The sequence below is a fragment of the Fusarium oxysporum genome, chromosome 13, assembly GCF_000149955.1.
Source record: "Fusarium oxysporum f. sp. lycopersici 4287 chromosome 13, whole genome shotgun sequence".
Taxonomy (NCBI): domain Eukaryota; kingdom Fungi; phylum Ascomycota; class Sordariomycetes; order Hypocreales; family Nectriaceae; genus Fusarium; species Fusarium oxysporum.
This window is the reverse complement of record NC_030998.1, coordinates 567,644-584,619: the sequence shown is the minus strand read 5'-3', so window position 1 is coordinate 584,619 and position 16,976 is coordinate 567,644. Positions and strand designations below refer to the sequence as shown.

The 16,976-nt window shown below is 49.7% G+C and overlaps 7 protein-coding genes across 7 annotated transcripts in view; 5 read left to right on the top strand and 2 right to left on the bottom strand.

Annotated features, from left to right (window-relative positions):
• FOXG_12094 (uncharacterized protein) overlaps window positions 1–3,835 on the bottom strand; it is a 5,569-nt gene extending 1,734 nt beyond the window's left edge. Inside the window, exons 1-5 of the mRNA XM_018391820.1 lie at window positions 3,570–3,835; window positions 3,479–3,519; window positions 2,653–3,422; window positions 2,313–2,604; window positions 70–2,264 (exon numbers count right to left, since the gene is read on the bottom strand). Coding sequence (XP_018250548.1) covers window positions 70–2,264; window positions 2,313–2,604; window positions 2,653–3,422; window positions 3,479–3,519; window positions 3,570–3,710 — 3,439 coding nt within the window. The 5' untranslated portion in view covers window positions 3,711–3,835. The remainder of the gene's footprint in view (window positions 1–69; window positions 2,265–2,312; window positions 2,605–2,652; window positions 3,423–3,478; window positions 3,520–3,569) is intronic.
• A 988-nt stretch (window positions 3,836–4,823) lies between these two features.
• Window positions 4,824–7,607, top strand: FOXG_12093 (uncharacterized protein). Its single transcript, XM_018391819.1, has 8 exons — window positions 4,824–4,904; window positions 4,952–5,064; window positions 5,113–5,871; window positions 5,918–6,004; window positions 6,055–6,114; window positions 6,165–6,349; window positions 6,401–6,836; window positions 6,884–7,607. Exons 1-8 carry the CDS (start codon window positions 4,863–4,865, stop codon window positions 7,059–7,061), a joined length of 1,860 nt encoding a protein of 619 aa, XP_018250547.1. The 5' UTR covers window positions 4,824–4,862; the 3' UTR covers window positions 7,062–7,607.
• Window positions 7,117–9,928, bottom strand: FOXG_12092 (uncharacterized protein; the record flags this gene model as incomplete). Its single annotated transcript, XM_018391818.1, has 5 exons — window positions 7,117–8,729; window positions 8,780–9,006; window positions 9,057–9,465; window positions 9,515–9,621; window positions 9,678–9,928. The coding sequence occupies 5 exons, from the start codon at window positions 9,926–9,928 to the stop codon at window positions 7,117–7,119; spliced, it is 2,607 nt and encodes an 868-aa protein (XP_018250546.1).
• Window positions 9,929–10,400: 472 nt separating this feature from the next.
• On the top strand, window positions 10,401–11,984 carry FOXG_12091 (uncharacterized protein; the record flags this gene model as incomplete). Its single annotated transcript, XM_018391817.1, has 1 exon — window positions 10,401–11,984. One exon carries the CDS (start codon window positions 10,401–10,403, stop codon window positions 11,982–11,984), a length of 1,584 nt encoding a protein of 527 aa, XP_018250545.1.
• A 605-nt stretch (window positions 11,985–12,589) lies between these two features.
• On the top strand, window positions 12,590–14,461 carry FOXG_12090 (uncharacterized protein). The gene has a single exon (XM_018391816.1). The coding sequence runs from the start codon at window positions 12,803–12,805 to the stop codon at window positions 14,375–14,377; it is 1,575 nt and encodes a 524-aa protein (XP_018250544.1). The 5' UTR covers window positions 12,590–12,802; the 3' UTR covers window positions 14,378–14,461.
• Window positions 14,462–15,066: 605 nt separating this feature from the next.
• On the top strand, window positions 15,067–15,387 carry FOXG_12089 (uncharacterized protein; the record flags this gene model as incomplete). Its single annotated transcript, XM_018391815.1, has 1 exon — window positions 15,067–15,387. One exon carries the CDS (start codon window positions 15,067–15,069, stop codon window positions 15,385–15,387), a length of 321 nt encoding a protein of 106 aa, XP_018250543.1.
• Window positions 15,388–16,255: 868 nt separating this feature from the next.
• On the top strand, window positions 16,256–16,588 carry FOXG_12088 (uncharacterized protein; the record flags this gene model as incomplete). The annotated part of the gene is made up of 1 exon (XM_018391814.1): window positions 16,256–16,588. The coding sequence occupies one exon, from the start codon at window positions 16,256–16,258 to the stop codon at window positions 16,586–16,588; it is 333 nt and encodes a 110-aa protein (XP_018250542.1).
• Window positions 16,589–16,976: the final 388 nt, after the last annotated feature.

Sequence of the window (16,976 nt, the reverse complement as noted above, 5' to 3'; positions counted from 1 at the left end):
GTTGGCGAATTGAAGGAAGGCGCAGGACTAATTCCTCCAGCTTTGATCCAAACAGAGCAGCAAAGCCACCCTGTAGCAAGCGATTCTGGTAATCGTAGAAGGTTCGAATGGCAATGGTGTTTGGAAGGCCTTCTCGGAGCCAGATGTTGCTGATACCGTTGGGATCATACGCAGAGGGAGAGTCAATAGACTCGCCCATGATATCGTTCATCTCAAACTGATGGGCGACAAGCGTCTCGACGGTGACCCTCAAGTAGCAAGCCCAAAGATCATGAAGCGTAGAAACGTCGCTATCACGATAGTCGGGCTTGGGAGCCAGATGACCAATGAAGTACCTCGTCAGCAGACTCGACACCTCGGGGTTGTTGGTATGTGCAAGGTTGTCGAAGGACTTGGTGCAGTCGACACCTGCGTTGGACTTGATAATGAGGGTTCCACCAGGGTGCATGGGACAGAAGTCGGTGATGTCGTAAACACTTCCATGAACAGCGATCCACATTCGAGACTCTTGGCGATGACCAGTGTGCAGAGCGAGGCTAGAGAGAGAGATCGTCGGGAGATTGCAAGGGAGGGCCTTGGGAGACATGAAGACGTCAAGCATGAAGCGACGTTCGGCAAAAGCCTTGTTGATGATCAAGTCCACGGTCTCCATGGTTGCTGTGCGGTAGTTGTACATAGCCTTACGAATGCCGCTCATGACCGAGTCAAACACAGACACTGAGCCACAGACGTATAAGTGACCACCAAGGCCGCCCTGCTTCTTTGACATGACCATGTCGCAAATCATATTACCCTGCTCGACGATGAGGCTGTCGATGTATCGAGGAGGTGTCGACTTCTCCACAAGATCCCGTGCGACACCGTCATATGCCAAACCATGACGATCTCTGGAGAACGCAAGATGGACCTCCATGAAGCCCATGTTGACTAGTTCCCGCAGCTCAGCCTCGTAGCAGAACTTCTCACGGGACTGGACTCCCAGGTACAGCAAATTACGCCCACCTGACAGACCCGATGTCGCTAGCCGATGCTGCCAGAAGCTGCGGAAGGGGGCGATGCCACTACCTCCGGCGAAGAAAGCACAGGGAACCATTTTGTCGATAGGAAGTTGGAAGGCAACCGGTCGAGAAACACCGATCAGGACTTCGTATAAGAGGCTGTTCTCTGCGGACAAGGGACGAGGATTGAAGAAGCCACTTGCGACACCGGCTCTGGTGACAGTCTGTCCCTGCGAGAAGATTGGACTGAGCTCATACTCGGCGCGGGAGATGGTCAGGTCGACGGTACTGGGGAGCAGCTCGTCGCTGTGACTAGAGATGGAGTATGTTCGGGGAACTTCAAGCTGAACGAGCTCCGACAGCCAGCTCAGGTCTTCAAGGTTGAAAGCCCTGTTCCAAATGTGGCTTGGCGTATCGAGAACGGCCTTCTGAAGAAGATCGCCCAACGATCCACGTACCGGCCACTCCTCTGTGGCTAACACTTGGAGGACAGTGTTGGACGAAGCGTGAAGGAGCTCGTGGACTTTGACAGTGAGCTCCTTGGTGATTGGGGCGAGGTGACCTCGACGGAGGATGTCGATGACTGTAAGTTGTCTGTGCGCGGTTCTCGTAACTGTGGAGAGGTGGTGCTCGAAGCGTGACCAAGTTCCTGTAGTGTCGACTGGCTCCCTAAGGTGTTGATCAAGACCCAGAGCAGCAACCATCTTGGCACACTCCTCCCAGCTGTTGAGAGGCATAACAGCCACTCGATCTCCAGGCGCAAAAGTAATACCGGTGTCCCGAATATCCAGAGTGACCATGGCAGTTGACCGGCTTGCATCTTGATCAATGGAAGAGCAACTCGCAATCTTAGCCATATACCGACATTCCTCAAACGTGCCCCTCATCGAATGCGGTTCCATGGCAAGCTTGCCACGGAAAGGCTCAAGACGCTCTTTCATAGCATCTGAGAACTGACGATGTGTCTCCTCCCAAGGTCTTGTCGCATCTGCCGCGCCAGAAAGACCGTTTGTGGCTGTTCGTCCTGTCTTGGCTGCGACCTCAAGGATACCGAAGACTTTGTAGCGATGGACACCCATAAAACCACGTTCGCCAGCGTAGGCTTCGACGATACCCTCGAGAACACCCATTAAACGTGGGTCGCCGGATCGTTGGACGAATTCGGGGATGGAGTAGTGGTATTGGATTGCGGCAATGAAGGCGCGGTGGTTGGAGGGGAGCCACGCTCTAAGGTGGAGGGCTTCGACGCCGAGGAAGGATGCGTGTCTGTGTCATGTTAGTGAAAGTCACAGAGGTATTCGGAACTTGACCTACGTCTTGCGGCCCAAGAAAGCATCCATCACCAAATACGGAGGGAACTGCAAGCCCGAAGCAGCGGGGACTCGCTTGGATAATGGCGATGAGAAGAGACCCCATCGAACCCATTTGTCGGCTGATACATAGTTGTCGCCCGCGTTGGGGTTGGGCGATATGCTGTGAAAGGCGTTGGGCATTCGTTCGAGGATCTCCTTCAGGCGGATCATCTCGTGAAGAAGACCTTCGATGTTGCCGGTCATGACGTGTTCTTGACATGCGGCGATGGCATCGGGACCATGTTGGAATGAGGCTATTGGGGGTGTTAGTTGACGAGTTGTAGTGGAGGGGAAAGACCTACCAGAGGTATCGGCGCATCCTTTCAGAAATGCTACCTCAGCTCTCTCTCCGAACATGGGCCATCGAAGATCAGTATTGTCGAAGCGCGCAAGATATGGGGTGTTTGACTTGACGTCTCTGATCTTGAGGTTGTATGAAGCTTGATCGGGAAATGAGAGGTGGGGCAGGGTTCTTCCCATTCTTCGTGAGACCTGATAGTACGGAAGAGCGATGCACAAAGGGATACCCTCCAGCTCCTCACAAAGGTCGTCACCCATCGGACATTGCGGCTTCGTTGTCGCTCCATCTGTGATAGCAAGTCCATTCTTTCCATCATGCTTATCCTCAAATCGGTAAATCGAGCAGAGCATGCCGAGAGCCACTACGGCACCCCAGAGAGCTTCATCAGGGATATTCTCCTCCGTACCCTCAACAAGCGGCAGCGCAGCAACAGCCTCTCGCACTCTTCCTCGTGCGCAACATCCTGGCATGCGCTCACAGAGATCAGACCAAATGCGACCCGGTGATCTTGCAAGCGCAGCAATGGGCTCTTCGTAGTCTGGTGGGCAGAAGCCGTGCTCGACGCTGAGGTATCCATCGCGCCATCCTGTCTGGGGACCAATTTCTTGAGCGCGTTGGAGGACTTGTCGTGCTGGGGCGCCGAGGGCGATGGCAAGGAGATCGTGGTCGCTTGCGTTCATGGCATCGAGCTCTTGTTGGCTCTTGACGGAATCGACTTCTTCCCGGGAGGGGTAGTCGGCGTAGAGGAGTTCATTGATCGTCTTTCGTTCTCTGTTCAATTGCATGTCAGCCTTGTCATGACCTGCCTTGTTCATCGAACATCCTACCTTGCGCGAAGCCATTCTTCTGTATCGATCCCCCGCGGAATCTACATGTTCAGTCAGTACCTGTCTTCAATACTTGTTTCCCTTCACTCACATCAAATGCAGCATGAAGATCACCAGGTTGCGCCGCCGCCGAAAACGCACAGCCTCGTCGCGTCTGCCCCGATCGCGAAGAACCACCAACCGGACACTCTCCCCCCGCCGACCCCGACACCGGACAAGACGAAATCGACATGACGAAATTAAAGCGATCGACCAATTAATAAAAACACAAATAAGGCCACCAGGGCAAAGAAGGGAAATACACAAAACAAACGCAAACAAAAAAAGCCGCCAGGGCTGAGCAAAAAAACGTACGACAATCAAACGACGAAAAGCGAAGGATTGGAAAGATCAACTTCCGTGATAAAAGCGGAAATAAAAATTATCAAGTTCGTGGTATCATATACGTATGAGATGTCTGGGGCAAGAGAGTCGAGACGTGTTTCAGGATGGTTGCACTAAGACTAGACGGAAACATGCCAAGCCAGCCATCTCCTTGGTCACAGCTCCGCGGCGCTGTGTTGCAGTAACATTAAGCTTAAATCGAGGGATGAGACGGCAATTGCATCATGACAAGACGCTGGTGCACCCGGGACTACGAGATTCCGTCTGAAACCAAGATCTTGGAATTGCTGATTGCTCCTTTTACGGTGATATCTGTATTGTGACACGCATTCTTTCCTTTTCAAAGTTTCATGACGATGAATTTGAGGATCGATCGATTAGTTAGGAGATTTATTAACTCTAGATCTGTGCTTGTTACCCATGCAAAGTCTCACTGTTGGAACGGGTGCGGGCCTCAATGGACAGAATAAAGATGTGTAGAAACAACTACTACATGTTCGGCCCATTATAGAAATATTTCATATGCGATGAAGTATGAAGAAATGAACAAAGATTTCAAATTGTATTTGTTGTCGTGCATCATGGTCTTTCAAAATTTTTGAGCATGAAGTACTGAGGGTTGGAGTAGTGTTAGGGCGTCATTGACCATGAAGCAACTGGATGCAAGTCTAAATCCGTGGAAGAGAGATACTCAGCCCGCAAAAGCGTCACCAAATATCAAATTGAAAATAAAAAGCTTATTCTTATCCCTCAATTTGTACTTAATATCTCGGTATTATGTTCCAATGCTAATTGATTTAGGAATGACGAGAAAAGGCAACGATTGCAGTTGGCCCTCCTACCCTACATCTAATGCTTCGCTGGCTGGGCTAGCGTTCTGGACCAATGTTATTCCGCCCATCTCTTAGCGCGTTGACAAGGGGAGGTCTCGAATCAACTCCACAGTGATCGGCCAGGACATGAACCAGGTCCAGTCGAAACGTCCAATCAGCCGAACCAGATGCAAACAACGAATAACCCTTCTCGCCGCCAAGCACTCAACGTCAGTCTCATCGTCGCACGAGTGAGAGCCAATGGCTGATTGAATAGGCCTGCGAAGCTTGTCGGAAGAGAAAGACAAAATGTGACGAAAGGAAACCCGCTTGTGCTCGATGCACACGGTTGGGTCTTGAGTGCATGTACATCGAGACTGTTGCCGCAAAGTAGGCACCTGGACTCAATTGTAGACGTTGTTCATTGACAATCAACAGGAAAAACCTGTCGATCGAGGAACTAACGGGCACGCTAAAACGGATGGACGAGAAACTCGATGTCCTCACAGCTTTCGCTCAACAAAGTGATGGTCATCATCAAGCGCCTACGACCGGCCTGGCCTCAAGTCCGGGAAACGGCCAGTTCGCTGCTTTCAGTCCCTTGAATCTCGGCGGCACTGGACTTGTTCAAAATGCTTCAACCCCATTTCTCGACACGGGCCGAGTGTTGGAAGAGCTCTCACTATCCCAACGCCACTCTACCGCGCCGCAGCATCTTCTGACTTGGCCTTGCTCGACTCTTTCAATGAGCGAGCCGGACCTACAGTACCCGATGGAGTTGGAGATAAAACGACCAAGGTTATCCCAGTCGATAACACCACCTCGTTGCTTTGAAGCTGGAACACCAGTTGGAGATGACTCTTGGTTATCACGTTTGTCCTTGTCTCAAGTCAGCTTACTGACACAGTCATACTTTCAGCACTTCCATCCGTCATGCCTCATCCTGAACGAGTCCTTGTTTTATTCTCTTGTACTAAGCAACGCGGTGCAAACTAACTTTGCGCCAAACTATAACTCATGCACGGTTCTGCTTGTCTGCAGCCTGGGCTCCATCGTCGCCCACTACTCCGGTCATGAAGAGTGGTCATCCGGTAATGAGCAAGATATTGGACTGGGATTTTTCAACCTGGCGAACGACATGTTCCGTGATTTAGAGGGAGGTAACTGGGAGAGCGTCCAGTGCCTGCTTCTGATGGGGTAAGCTGTCCTCTGCCTGGAGCTTCACCGCCTGCTAACAAGATAGTCTCTTCTATTCTGCCAAATTCAGGGTCTATGATGCCTGGCAAGCCAATCACAAAGCGTGTTGCACCGTCTCAATACTTGTTCCACTGTATGCTTGCCATTCCCAGCATTGGTACCCGCTTACTAACTTCATCTCAGGCAAAGGGCATTAGAGGCACAGCATTGCCAGCTTTTCTGGATTGCATATCTACAGGAAAGGTAAGAACTGTTACAGCACAGCCGATTCCGAGTTTCTGACACTACAGAAGCCAAATTCTGGCCGAGTTCGACTTTCCAGCCAGCGGGCTTGGGAAGCTCGCGAGCAGCATGCCTCTACCTGTCATTCCCGGAGCAGGCACCGATCCTCGCCACGCGCAGTACCAGTTCTTCTTCTTAGCTCTTATTTCCATGAGAAAACTGCTAAACCGTATCTTGTTCCACCTCTATAGCCGAGGTAAGCTAATGGACTTATGGATGAATCTACAATGAAGCTAACAGGAACCAGACCATACTGAAAACGCTACGAATGGAGAACCAACACACATCGATAAGCCCGCCACGTTCATGTCAGTCTCCTCATCCGTAATATTCGAGCTAGACCGTCAACTTGAAGAGTGGAGAACTTGTCTGCCCCAGGGACTCGAGTTCCTCAGCTACTCAGAGGCACAACTTGCAGAAGACCCCCAACTTGATCAAACTCATCGCTCGACGGATGAGAGATTACGTGGTCATCTACAGGCTCGATATTTTGCTGCAAAGTCCATCATCCATCGACCATATATCTACAAAACCTTACACCACGACACTACAGCTTCTATTAGTGACGCCGACGCTGCAGGCGCACGCACAGCAGTTGGCAGCGCATTGATGTCCGTGGTAGCAAGTGGGATCTTACAGGAGCCATTGGTATTGTTGCTTCATCCTATAAATTCTTGTCGAAGGTACGATACAACCATCGCGATTTTAACGCACACTGACCAATTCCTAGTCTTTTCGCCTGCGAGCTTCAGCTTACCTTTGTACTCCGCAGCGACTCCTGCCAATTTGTATTACCTTCAAGTTGGGAAATTGCAGGGGAAACTAGAAAAGCTATTTCAGGCTTGGTAGCAGAGATGTCACCGACAGCGTTTCGCGATGGTGAAATCTTGAATCTTCTAGCTTCCTAGAATATCCCTATTAAACCCTTGTATTATATTTTTGTTTTATTCACCTTGACCACTGCTAGTTGACCCATTGGTACTCCTTGGGAGACCGGAAAGCTGCCGTCAACCCCTCGTCACTCGAGTCTTTGGCCGCGGTCACACGATACTCGGCATCTTTCTCAATCACCCACTTAGCAACGCTATCATCCCAGTATGACAGACTGACCTTGTCAATCTTCATACGGGCAGTGACAGTCTGACCCACAGGGACAAAGACCTTCTCCCAACCCTTCAGCTCCCTCACTGGTCGATGGAGTCTCGGATTAATCTGCCCAACATAGAACTGGACGATCTCCTTTCCGTCCCTCGGTCCAATGTTGGTGACATCTACCTCAACTTCAATACCCGCTTCTTCATGAAACTCATTGCTGCTGATGCGCATGTTGCTGTACTCAAAGGTGGCGTATGACAACCCTGCACCGAAGGGGAAAAGAGGCTCGATCTTACGATGGTCATAGAATCGATAGCCTGCGTATATACCCTCCCCGTAATAAACCACGTCATTCTCACCAGGATAATTATCGTAGGGTGGTGTATCTTCGATGCGCTTGGGAAAGGTGATGGGTAGCTTTCCACTGGGGTTTACTGTACCCAAAAGCACGTCTGCAAGACAATTGCCCTGCTCCTGTCCTTGATACCAAGCCTGAACTATGGCAGAGACTTTATCTTTCCAGGGCATGGTGATAGGGCTGCCTGTCTGGTTAACCACGATGGTGTTTGGGTTGGCTGCAGCGACGGCGCTGATAAACTCGTTTGATCGCCCGGGCAAGTCTATTGATACCATATCACTGGTCTCCGTTTCCCACTCATGGTCCTTGCCCACCACGACAATCGCAACGTCGCTATCACGAGCCATGCCAATACCGTCCTGGAAGAACCTATCTAGATCCCCGGGGTTCTCCATGAATCCAATACGACCGCCATCTTGAACCTCCTCGCGTTCAAGTTCGGCCATGTAATCAAGATCGTATGGCTTAGGCTCTCGACTTATGGACTCAAGTAGCAGTTTGTACTCTCGCCCCGCTTCCATGTACACCTTGACCCTCTCCTCAGGAGAACCGTAGCTCATGAACAAAGAGGATTTGGGAGACCACCAGTGTCGCTCGATATCAATGATGACCTCTCCATCGAGCATTAGCTTTCCCGGCCCACATGAAGACAGGGAAAACTCATGGAGGCCAGTGGTCTTTGGCTTGAGTACAGTTCGTCCTCTATACGAGTATCTCTCACCAGTCGTCAACTCTGGAGGAAGCCCATCATAGCAGACCAAGTTGGAACTAGGTCTGTGTTCAACCATGAAAGGCTGGCCACCGTGGTTCATGTTGCGGTACAGACACAGTTGAAAGCCAGGCTTCCCAGTCTCTGGATTCGTCATGACATCCTGATCCACGAGCGGAATGTACCGATGGGTGAGGATACCTGCATGGGCATGGACTTTGGCTGTCGGGAATTTGGCGGCTATTTCGGACTTGATCGATTGGTAAGGTGTTGTTCGATAATGAGGTGCGAGGTTAGAGCTGCCTCCACCTGTAGCTACGGACCGAAGAGCATTGGGGCCGAGAATAGCGATTCTTCTCCCATCCAAATTAGACAGAGGAAGAAGTTTGGCAGAATTCTTGAGCAGAACGATGCCTAGAGGTTCAGATTAGAATGTTGCTTCTCGACCTGGAGCTTCAACTTACCTTCAGCGCCAGCTCGACGAAAAATCGCCCGGTGTTCAGGAAGATCGTCTGCTTTCTCTTTGCCTTCCTTCCAATCAGGAATATTGCTCTTTCCGACTTTATGTACGAGCTCAAGGACTCTGGAAGCAGATGCATCGATGAAGGATAGATCAACAAGACCTTTCTGGTACGCATCGATGAGATGTTTGCCTCTTCGCCGCACAGGGCCTGGCATTTCAAGATCAAGCCTGTTTCATGTCAGTTCTCTTCCAAGCGCTTTTAGGTCGTGGCTTCATACCCTGCCTTGACAGATGGAACAACACTATTCGTGCCAAACCAATCACTCATCACGAGACCATCCCAACCCCATTCCTTACGAAGAACATCCTGAATCAAAAAGTCATGAGCGGAGCAGAACGTCCCATTGATCTTGTTATAAGCAGTCATAACCGTCCAAGGGTTACTATCACGAATAGCAATCTGGAACGGCTGCAGGGCAATTTCGCGCAGAGCTCGGTCCGGAATCTTCTCATCGATGAAGAAGCGTCGCGTTTCTTGGTCATTTGCGGCAAGATGCTTAATACAAGCGCCAATACCTGCATCTTGGAGACCATTGATGAACTCACCGGCGATTTTGCCGGTCAGGTAGGGATCCTCGCTGTAGGCTTCGAAGTTGCGGCCGCCGAGTGGTGTTCTGGGAATACATACTATAAAAAGTAAGAACCGGGTGATATTGAGCGGGCGGAGCGTTATTACCTGTTGGTCCGAGCAAAACATCGACTTCCTTGCTCTTTGCCTCGTGGATCAAAACGCTGCAAACATCTCTAATAACAGATAAATCCCAAGTCGCCGCTAGGGAAACCCTGTGGTAGAACCCTTGTCAGCTTCGGCAACGCCGCATGGACAGAGAAATAATTACCCGGTAGGCGCTGAAGCAGCGCTGACTCCGTCTGTAAATATGCCCCCACGAACACCGACAGGTCCGTCCGAGGTCTTGATTCTGGAAATTCCAAGACGAGGAATTGCGTTGGTCCTCCACAGGTCTTCGCCGGTGAGCAAAAGGACCTTTTCTTCAAGAGTCATTTGCGAAAGCTTATCTTGCGCCCATTCTTTAGCCTCATTTTTGACGTGCCCGTTATTATGGGGAGGTTGGGCTTTTACAAGGGTCATCGCGGGAAGATTGGCTCGTATAAGGGGGATGAAAAAAGTAGTGATGTTACTCAAATAACTCGACTCTGTTTGTTCAACTTGCAATTCGGAGGCATCATATCTGCCTTTTAAGTAGAAATGAGGAGTAAATACTACATATTTTCCAAAAAGAATGCTATTCGCTGACCTGCTTCATCCACTCTTTTGGTCGTGTGAGATAACATCTTCTTGGCCCTTGCGGAGTTGGTCCGTCTATCCCCGCCAACTTTAACCCTATGATCAGCACGCTCGGATCTCGTACCAATTTCCTATCTACCCGATGCTACATTCTAAACTGCCGGAACCGCTTTAGCGAACCAACGACAGGCTCTAATGGCCTCATTAATTGCCCGGTTAGGACCGATGTAAACCTTGTTCTTGACTGGTATAAATTTCAACTGCAAGATGAGCGGCAGTTTGGAGACAAACTTTTCAAGGAATTATACTCTTTGCAATGGCAGTCGTGATCCAAGAGCATCCTCCGCTTGAGGGCAAAGCCCCAGAAACCGTCTCCCAAGCATCTGCTTCTACCGAGACACCGAACGAAATCCGGGTACCCCTTGGCCTTGAAGCCCTTGAGCCCTCATTTTCACTTGCCGATCATCTTCGTTCTGTCGACCTTGATATTTCATTCATCCACGATGTAGCCGACATATACCTCTCACCGTTCAGCTGGTCAGCTCAGAAGAAGACAACCACCCTTCTGGGGCCTTTCGTAGCATCTACCCTTGCGGCATACGCCGCCGGAGCATATGCTCTTGCTTCAGAGCCTCTTCGCAACAAATGGGACATCAGCGATACCCTCTTCAACATCGGAATCACCCTTTTCGTTGTCGGCTTCGCCTTTGCCCCCATGGTTCTTGCTCCCATCAGCGAGACGCATGGTCGATACTGGACGTTCGTGGGCTCTGGAGTTGTTTTCTTCCTCGGAACTCTTGGATGCGCTCTCACAGAAAACTATGTCGGCATGATGGTTTCTCGTCTGATCACAGGCAATGGAGCCGCAGTCTTTGCAACGCTTACGGGTGGTGTTGTGAGTGATCTGTATCGCAAAGAAGACCGCAATACACCAATGGCTCTGTATTCTATGACAATCATGGTCGGTGCTAGTCTTGGACCATTGATCAGTGGGAGCGTCGTGGACCTTCTCGGCTGGCGATGGATCTTCTTTATCCAGCTTATCACAATCGGCATAACTACAGTCGTACTGTTCTTTCTGTTTCAGGAGACACGAAGTAATGTCCTTTTGCGCCGGAAGTGCCTCATGCTGAATGGAACACCAATAAAGTCAACAACAGGGGCAATGATCACCTTTGCTCCTGCGACCAAAGAATGCCTGGACATCGAAATCAGCATGTTATGGCGAGGCTTTGCTTTCCCACTACGGCTTCTTTCGAAAGAGCCTATTGTGTTCTGTATGTCTTTATGGGTCTCCTTTGCCTGGGCAATCATGTACATGCAATTCAGCAGTATTGGGCTGGTGTTTCGCAGCGTATATGGCTTCGATAACGCTCAGGTCGGGACAGTTTACTCAGCTACTATTGTTGGATCAATCGTTGGCATCGGAATTTCACTGCTCCAGGAACCGGCCATGAAACAGGTGCTAACTCACAAAAAGCCGTTGTCTACACCAGAACAGCGTCTACTCTCACCATGCATACAGTCCATCCTTTTACCGATCGGCCTCCTCTGGTTCTTCATGACAGCCAGACCAGATATTTCGTGGATATCTCCGTGCATAGCCCTCGGTTCATGTTCAATGGGTATATTCAGCATTTATCTCGCCGTCTTCAACTATCTTGCTGATACATATCATGGATACGCCTCATCGGCACTGGCAGCTCAGAGTTTATGTCGAAATATTTTGGGCGGAGTATTTCCACTTGTCACGGCTAGGATGATAAGCAGTTTGACACTGAAGGGGACTGGTGGCTTGCTTGGTGGCCTTGGGCTATTGTTGACTGGTATTCCATGGCTGCTATACATTTATGGGCAAAGAATTAGAGCTCGCAGTCCATTTGCGAAGGGCATGGAGTGATCTATGCGGTACTACAAGAGTAAATGTTGAAAGCAAAGTTGGTAGAAATTAAGACTCTCGACGTTGTCGATTACCATGATGCATCTTGTCCATGTAAAAGGCTCCGGGCACATTGCTGTCATTCTGATATGCAGAGTGCCTTTGTAGCTAAGGCTCCTTTCCCACTTGCCGCACGTCATGCCATGAAGATCAACCTCTTCCTCAACAGATCCGAAAACGTACTCAATACTACTGTTTCCTCGGCATTCAGATTGAGCAATAACGCCGGCATAGAAACCGCTGACCCGGCGTCTTTGCCGAGGAACTTGGCATCACGCAGCTAAATAACATTGAAATCACGAGCATACCACTACCTGTTGGAGGCAATCACGATCACAAAGCTAGCCCATGCTAGGAGCGGGGAGACACGGACTTCAGCTCCGCACAATAATTGGGCCCGTTTTTCGACACTCCAGAGCGGAGTTGGTCCGTCTCTCCGCGCCTTGATTTGATTTACCTCCCAGGCTAAGCTGCTTTCAGAATCTGGGGGGTCACATCGACTAAGTTTTCCGGGGAACGGTCTTCCCTTGTCAATCTGGGGATGAGCACGAGGTCACGTAGACCTGGTACCAGGCTCTTTGGGACATGTAAATGTCAGCCCATGGAATTTGTGGCCTACTCGACGACTCCGACAAGAACTTGTCTACGCAAGATTCAATGAAGAGGCGATTTGAAGTATAAAGCTGTTGCATCTCGCCAATGCTGCCGAGTTTCTGGGACAGTTGATCGACATCGACTGACAGAGTCTCTTCTTCTACAAGACTGCCTCTCGAGTCATCATGACTGCTAATACTCCCTCTACCCGCCCGGCCCATACTGTGGCCGAGATCCTTGCTCAAGACAAGAGTCCTGTCTTCGCCCTTACCCCGTCACTCATCCATCTCTACGCAATCCTCGCTCCAGCCTGTCTCGTCGTCTGCGCAACCAACGGTTACGATGGAAGTGTTCTTACATCTCTTCAAGGTGTAACCGCATGGAAGGACCAGTTCGGTTCCCCTAAGGGCGCTCTTCTCGGTATCACCAGCGCGTCATATCCACTCGGAGCCATTATCTCGACTCCGTTTTCAGCATACATCTCGGATCGTTTCGGTCGTCGACTTTCTATAATCATTGGAAGCTTTATAATGATAATTGGAGTTATTGTTCAATGCGCCAGCACGAATATCGAGACGTTCATAGGAGGACGTATCATCGTTGGTTTCGGTATTACACTCGCTCTCGCTGCTGCCCCAGTCCTCATCTCTGAGCTCGCTCATCCTCGACATCGAGTCCTCTTCGGTTCGCTTTACAATACGAGCTTCTATCTTGGTGCTCTTCTGGCCGGATGGGTGGCCTTTGGGAGTTATCGTATTCCTAGCGCGTGGGCATGGCGTCTTCCAACTCTTCTTCAGGCTGGCCCGGCCTGTATCCAAGTATGCTTCGTATTTTTCCTGGATGAGTCTCCGCGGTGGCTGGTATACAAAGATCGAGGCGACGAGGCATACAAGGTGTTAGTGAAGAACCATGGCGATGGTGACTGGGATAGTCCTCTTGTACAGGCTGAGTTCTGGGAGATGAACGAAACTCTAAAGGCTGAGCGTGAGATCGAAGGACAGGGCCTCGGGCTTTTCCTTGCTACACCCGCCAACCGAAAGCGACTCGCTATCCTCATCACACTCGCAGTCTTTGGTCAATGGTCTGGCAACGGCCTTGTATCATACTACCTCACCAAGATCTTGTCACGTATCGGCATTGCAACCCAACGCGAACAGACTATGCTCAACGGAACCATCAGCACTGTCAATTATGCCACCGCTCTCTTCGCCGCTGTCCTATCCACCAAAGTGGGCCGTCGTTCCATGTTCGTTGGAGGTGGCATCGCAATGTTTCTCACATTCTCAGCACTAACTGCAAGCATCGCGATATACAACGAGACCGGCTCAAAAGCAGCGAGCAAATCCGCTCTTGCTTTCATCTTTATCTACTACACGTCTTTCAACATCTGCCTCAACCCGCTTTTGTTCTTGTATCCCACTGAGATTCTGCCCTTTCGACTTCGAGCCATGGGACTGAGTATTCTGGTCTTCTCCACGAAAGCAGCTTCGTTCTTCAATCAATTCGTCAACCCTGTTGGTATGGATTCTCTGGGTTGGAAGTACTATCTTGTTTATGTTGGTTGGCTGCTGGTCGAGATTGTTGTCTTCTGGTGGCTTTACCCCGAGACGAAGGGTTACACGCTTGAAAGGATTCAGGAAGCGTTTGGAGAGGACGTGAAATTGGATGGACCGGAAGAGAAGGGTAAGACGATGGATGTGAATGATGAGGACAGTACCCATGTTGAGAAGGTGGCACATTCTACGGTTGATATTGCGTGATAAACTGCAGGAAATGGTAACCTAGGCTGAATAGGGGGATGTAGTGATGGGAGCAACTCGTAATACAATGCACTTGCACAAGACCCTGCGTTGACTGGCTACTTAAATGTACTTCGTGTTTGCTTATCCCATATTATTGATGTTTCTAAGTTCAGAATAATGACTGACCAGGAGAGTGCCTTTTAGCGAGACAAGATAAGACTCGGAGGAACTGTTTGTGAAACAGTGCAATATAAAGAGAGATACTAGAGTCGGGGCATAACAGAAGCGTAATTGTAGTCGATTCCTCAAGGGACAGACCACACACCCTTGTAGCAATGGGACTTGGGTCTTGATCATTCAGAGAAACAAGTAGTGGTCCTTGATCCCCGTTCATGCGGTTCCGGATCAATGAATCAGTGTTACGAGAAGCTGTGAACGGAGGAGACCTCTCTCAGAGGTCTGTTAATTACGGTGATATGAGCAGTACCACTGGTGACTCTTGCATCTAACGTGTCACGGTGTCTCCTTGATGACTGAATTACCGGTGATTCCTTCCGTCGTTCGTCACGAACAATGTCAGCTCGTCCAGCTATATGAATATACCCTAGCCGGAACTTTCCCAGCTCAACTCAACAACAATCGAACACACACTCGGATCATAAACTTCACCTCACAAACACTTACTACAAACAATCTCAACTACCAAAATGTCTGCCACTATTCAGACTAAGTCAATCGAGATCCACTTCAAGTTGAAGGCGGGTAAGAAACATCCAAAGCAGGTACTCCTCCAGGAGCTACAAGAGCACTACGGCATGGAAAATGTCGTCTATAATGATAGCAGAAAGAACCACCTCACCATTACTATCAAAAAGAGCTGCGACACATATGAGCAGATGAAGGAAGAGCTCTGGCCCAAGCTCAAGGCGACTGATGTTTTCAAGACTTGGGAGGAGGAAAGAATCATGGTTCTGCATGCGGACAATCACTGTTCGTACCCCTTGGGAAACCCCTACCCAGGCCAGTAGGCATAACAAATTTGCACCTTTGCACCACACGCTCTGCGGGAGGGGTGGATGGTTTGGGACACAGGAAATGACAACAGGAGGAGACGATGTGTTACCCAAACAACCAAAGGTGAAAGTGTGAGTTAGGAGCCTATAGGTAATTAATACAAAAACGCTCCACTTTTGATCTCGGAATCCCCTTGACTTGCGACTCATCCCTTATGTGATAGTGAATGGCATATGTATCGCTACTCGTCGGGTAAATGAGTGGTTGCCATTCGCTGGTCTTATCCACTCTTACACGCTTGAGAAGATTTAAGTTAGGAGGCTTTGAGAAAAGTGGTTTAACCAGGCAGGCCGAGAGAGGAGGATAAATGATGCTTGCCAATGATGAGGATAACACCCATGTTAGGAATGTCCCATGGTTGCTGTTGCGTAATAGACTGTAGCAATAAGTTGAGAAATTGTGCACTGGAAGGGGTGATACAGATAGCGCGTGTTGTGAGTTATTCAGGGCAGATTCACCCGAAGACACGGTCCTGGTCACTTGGATACCCAAACCGGACTCCAGGCTTCACGAACAGTGAGTAATCACTGACTTTGCCAGGTTCTCGAGCTAAACACCTAAATCACTGTTCATATAGTTGCTGAATATGCCGTAAATCGCTTGTCCGTACCTAAACCACTGCGTTGATTTCGGCGTGAATGAGCTCTCATGGAAGGAGCACTGGAGTCCATCTACCTATATGAACATGCCATGCTCGGATGCTTTCCATCGAAACTCACAACAGACTCAGCAGGGCAACACACATACTCAACGCATCACCAACCCTAAACCAAACCAAACCACTTTATCAATCAATCCCTATCATCATCATTCTCTCCCAGCATGGGCCAACCAAAGTACCGCCAGATGACTGCACAGTTCCAACCAAAAGCTGGAATCAAACCAGGACGAGAACCAAAAGATGATCCCCTTGTCCGTAAATATGGCTCTGGAGGCCGACAAGAGGTCAATCTCGAGAAGGGTCTACTCACATATATGTTGGATATTGAGTTCAGCACCGCAGACAAGGCTGTGGGGAAGTTATGGAAAGTCCTTGAGAAGATGAAGGTTTTCGACGAGTGGGAGGCTCACGCGGTTTTTGGTGTCAGGATAAAAGACAACGGCGAGTGTGACTATTTCACAGCTCCTGCGCCACCAGACACAAGCGCTTCCTAGCAGCCCACTTCCAGCTTCCGGTGCCAGAATGGCGGAAATCAAAGACAAGGTGTGATGAATAGTGATGAGAGACGAAAGGTCCCATGTCGATATGGATGGATAAGGCGTGGTCATGGATGCTGTTTCGACTTGGTCAAATAGACCTTCCTAATGAATTTATTCTTTGTTCACTTTGCATGAGGGCCTCAACAGAAAGGGCCGAGAGGCAAATAGGCGTTGGTTCCCTGGGCCTTTGGCCTACGTATTGAGACAAAGCAACAGATGTATCATCTCGTGCTGACCACATAAACGTCACGGAATGCATAGCCAAATCTTAAGCTGGTTGGCACGTAAGCGAGGCTGTTGAACTTGTCTCATGGCAGAAAAGTTATCAAAGTTGATTGAACTC

Coding starts and splice junctions, on each gene's coding strand:
- FOXG_12093 (XM_018391819.1), top strand. CDS start 4,863: ATGCAAACAACGAATAACCCTTCTCGCCGCCAAGCACTCAAC. Junction 5,872..5,917: donor CAGTGCCTGCTTCTGATGGG/GTAAGCTGTCCT, acceptor CTAACAAGATAG/TCTCTTCTATTCTGCCAAAT. Junction 6,350..6,400: donor GTTCCACCTCTATAGCCGAG/GTAAGCTAATGG, acceptor AACAGGAACCAG/ACCATACTGAAAACGCTACG.
- FOXG_12090 (XM_018391816.1), top strand. CDS start 12,803: ATGACTGCTAATACTCCCTCTACCCGCCCGGCCCATACTGTGGCCGAG.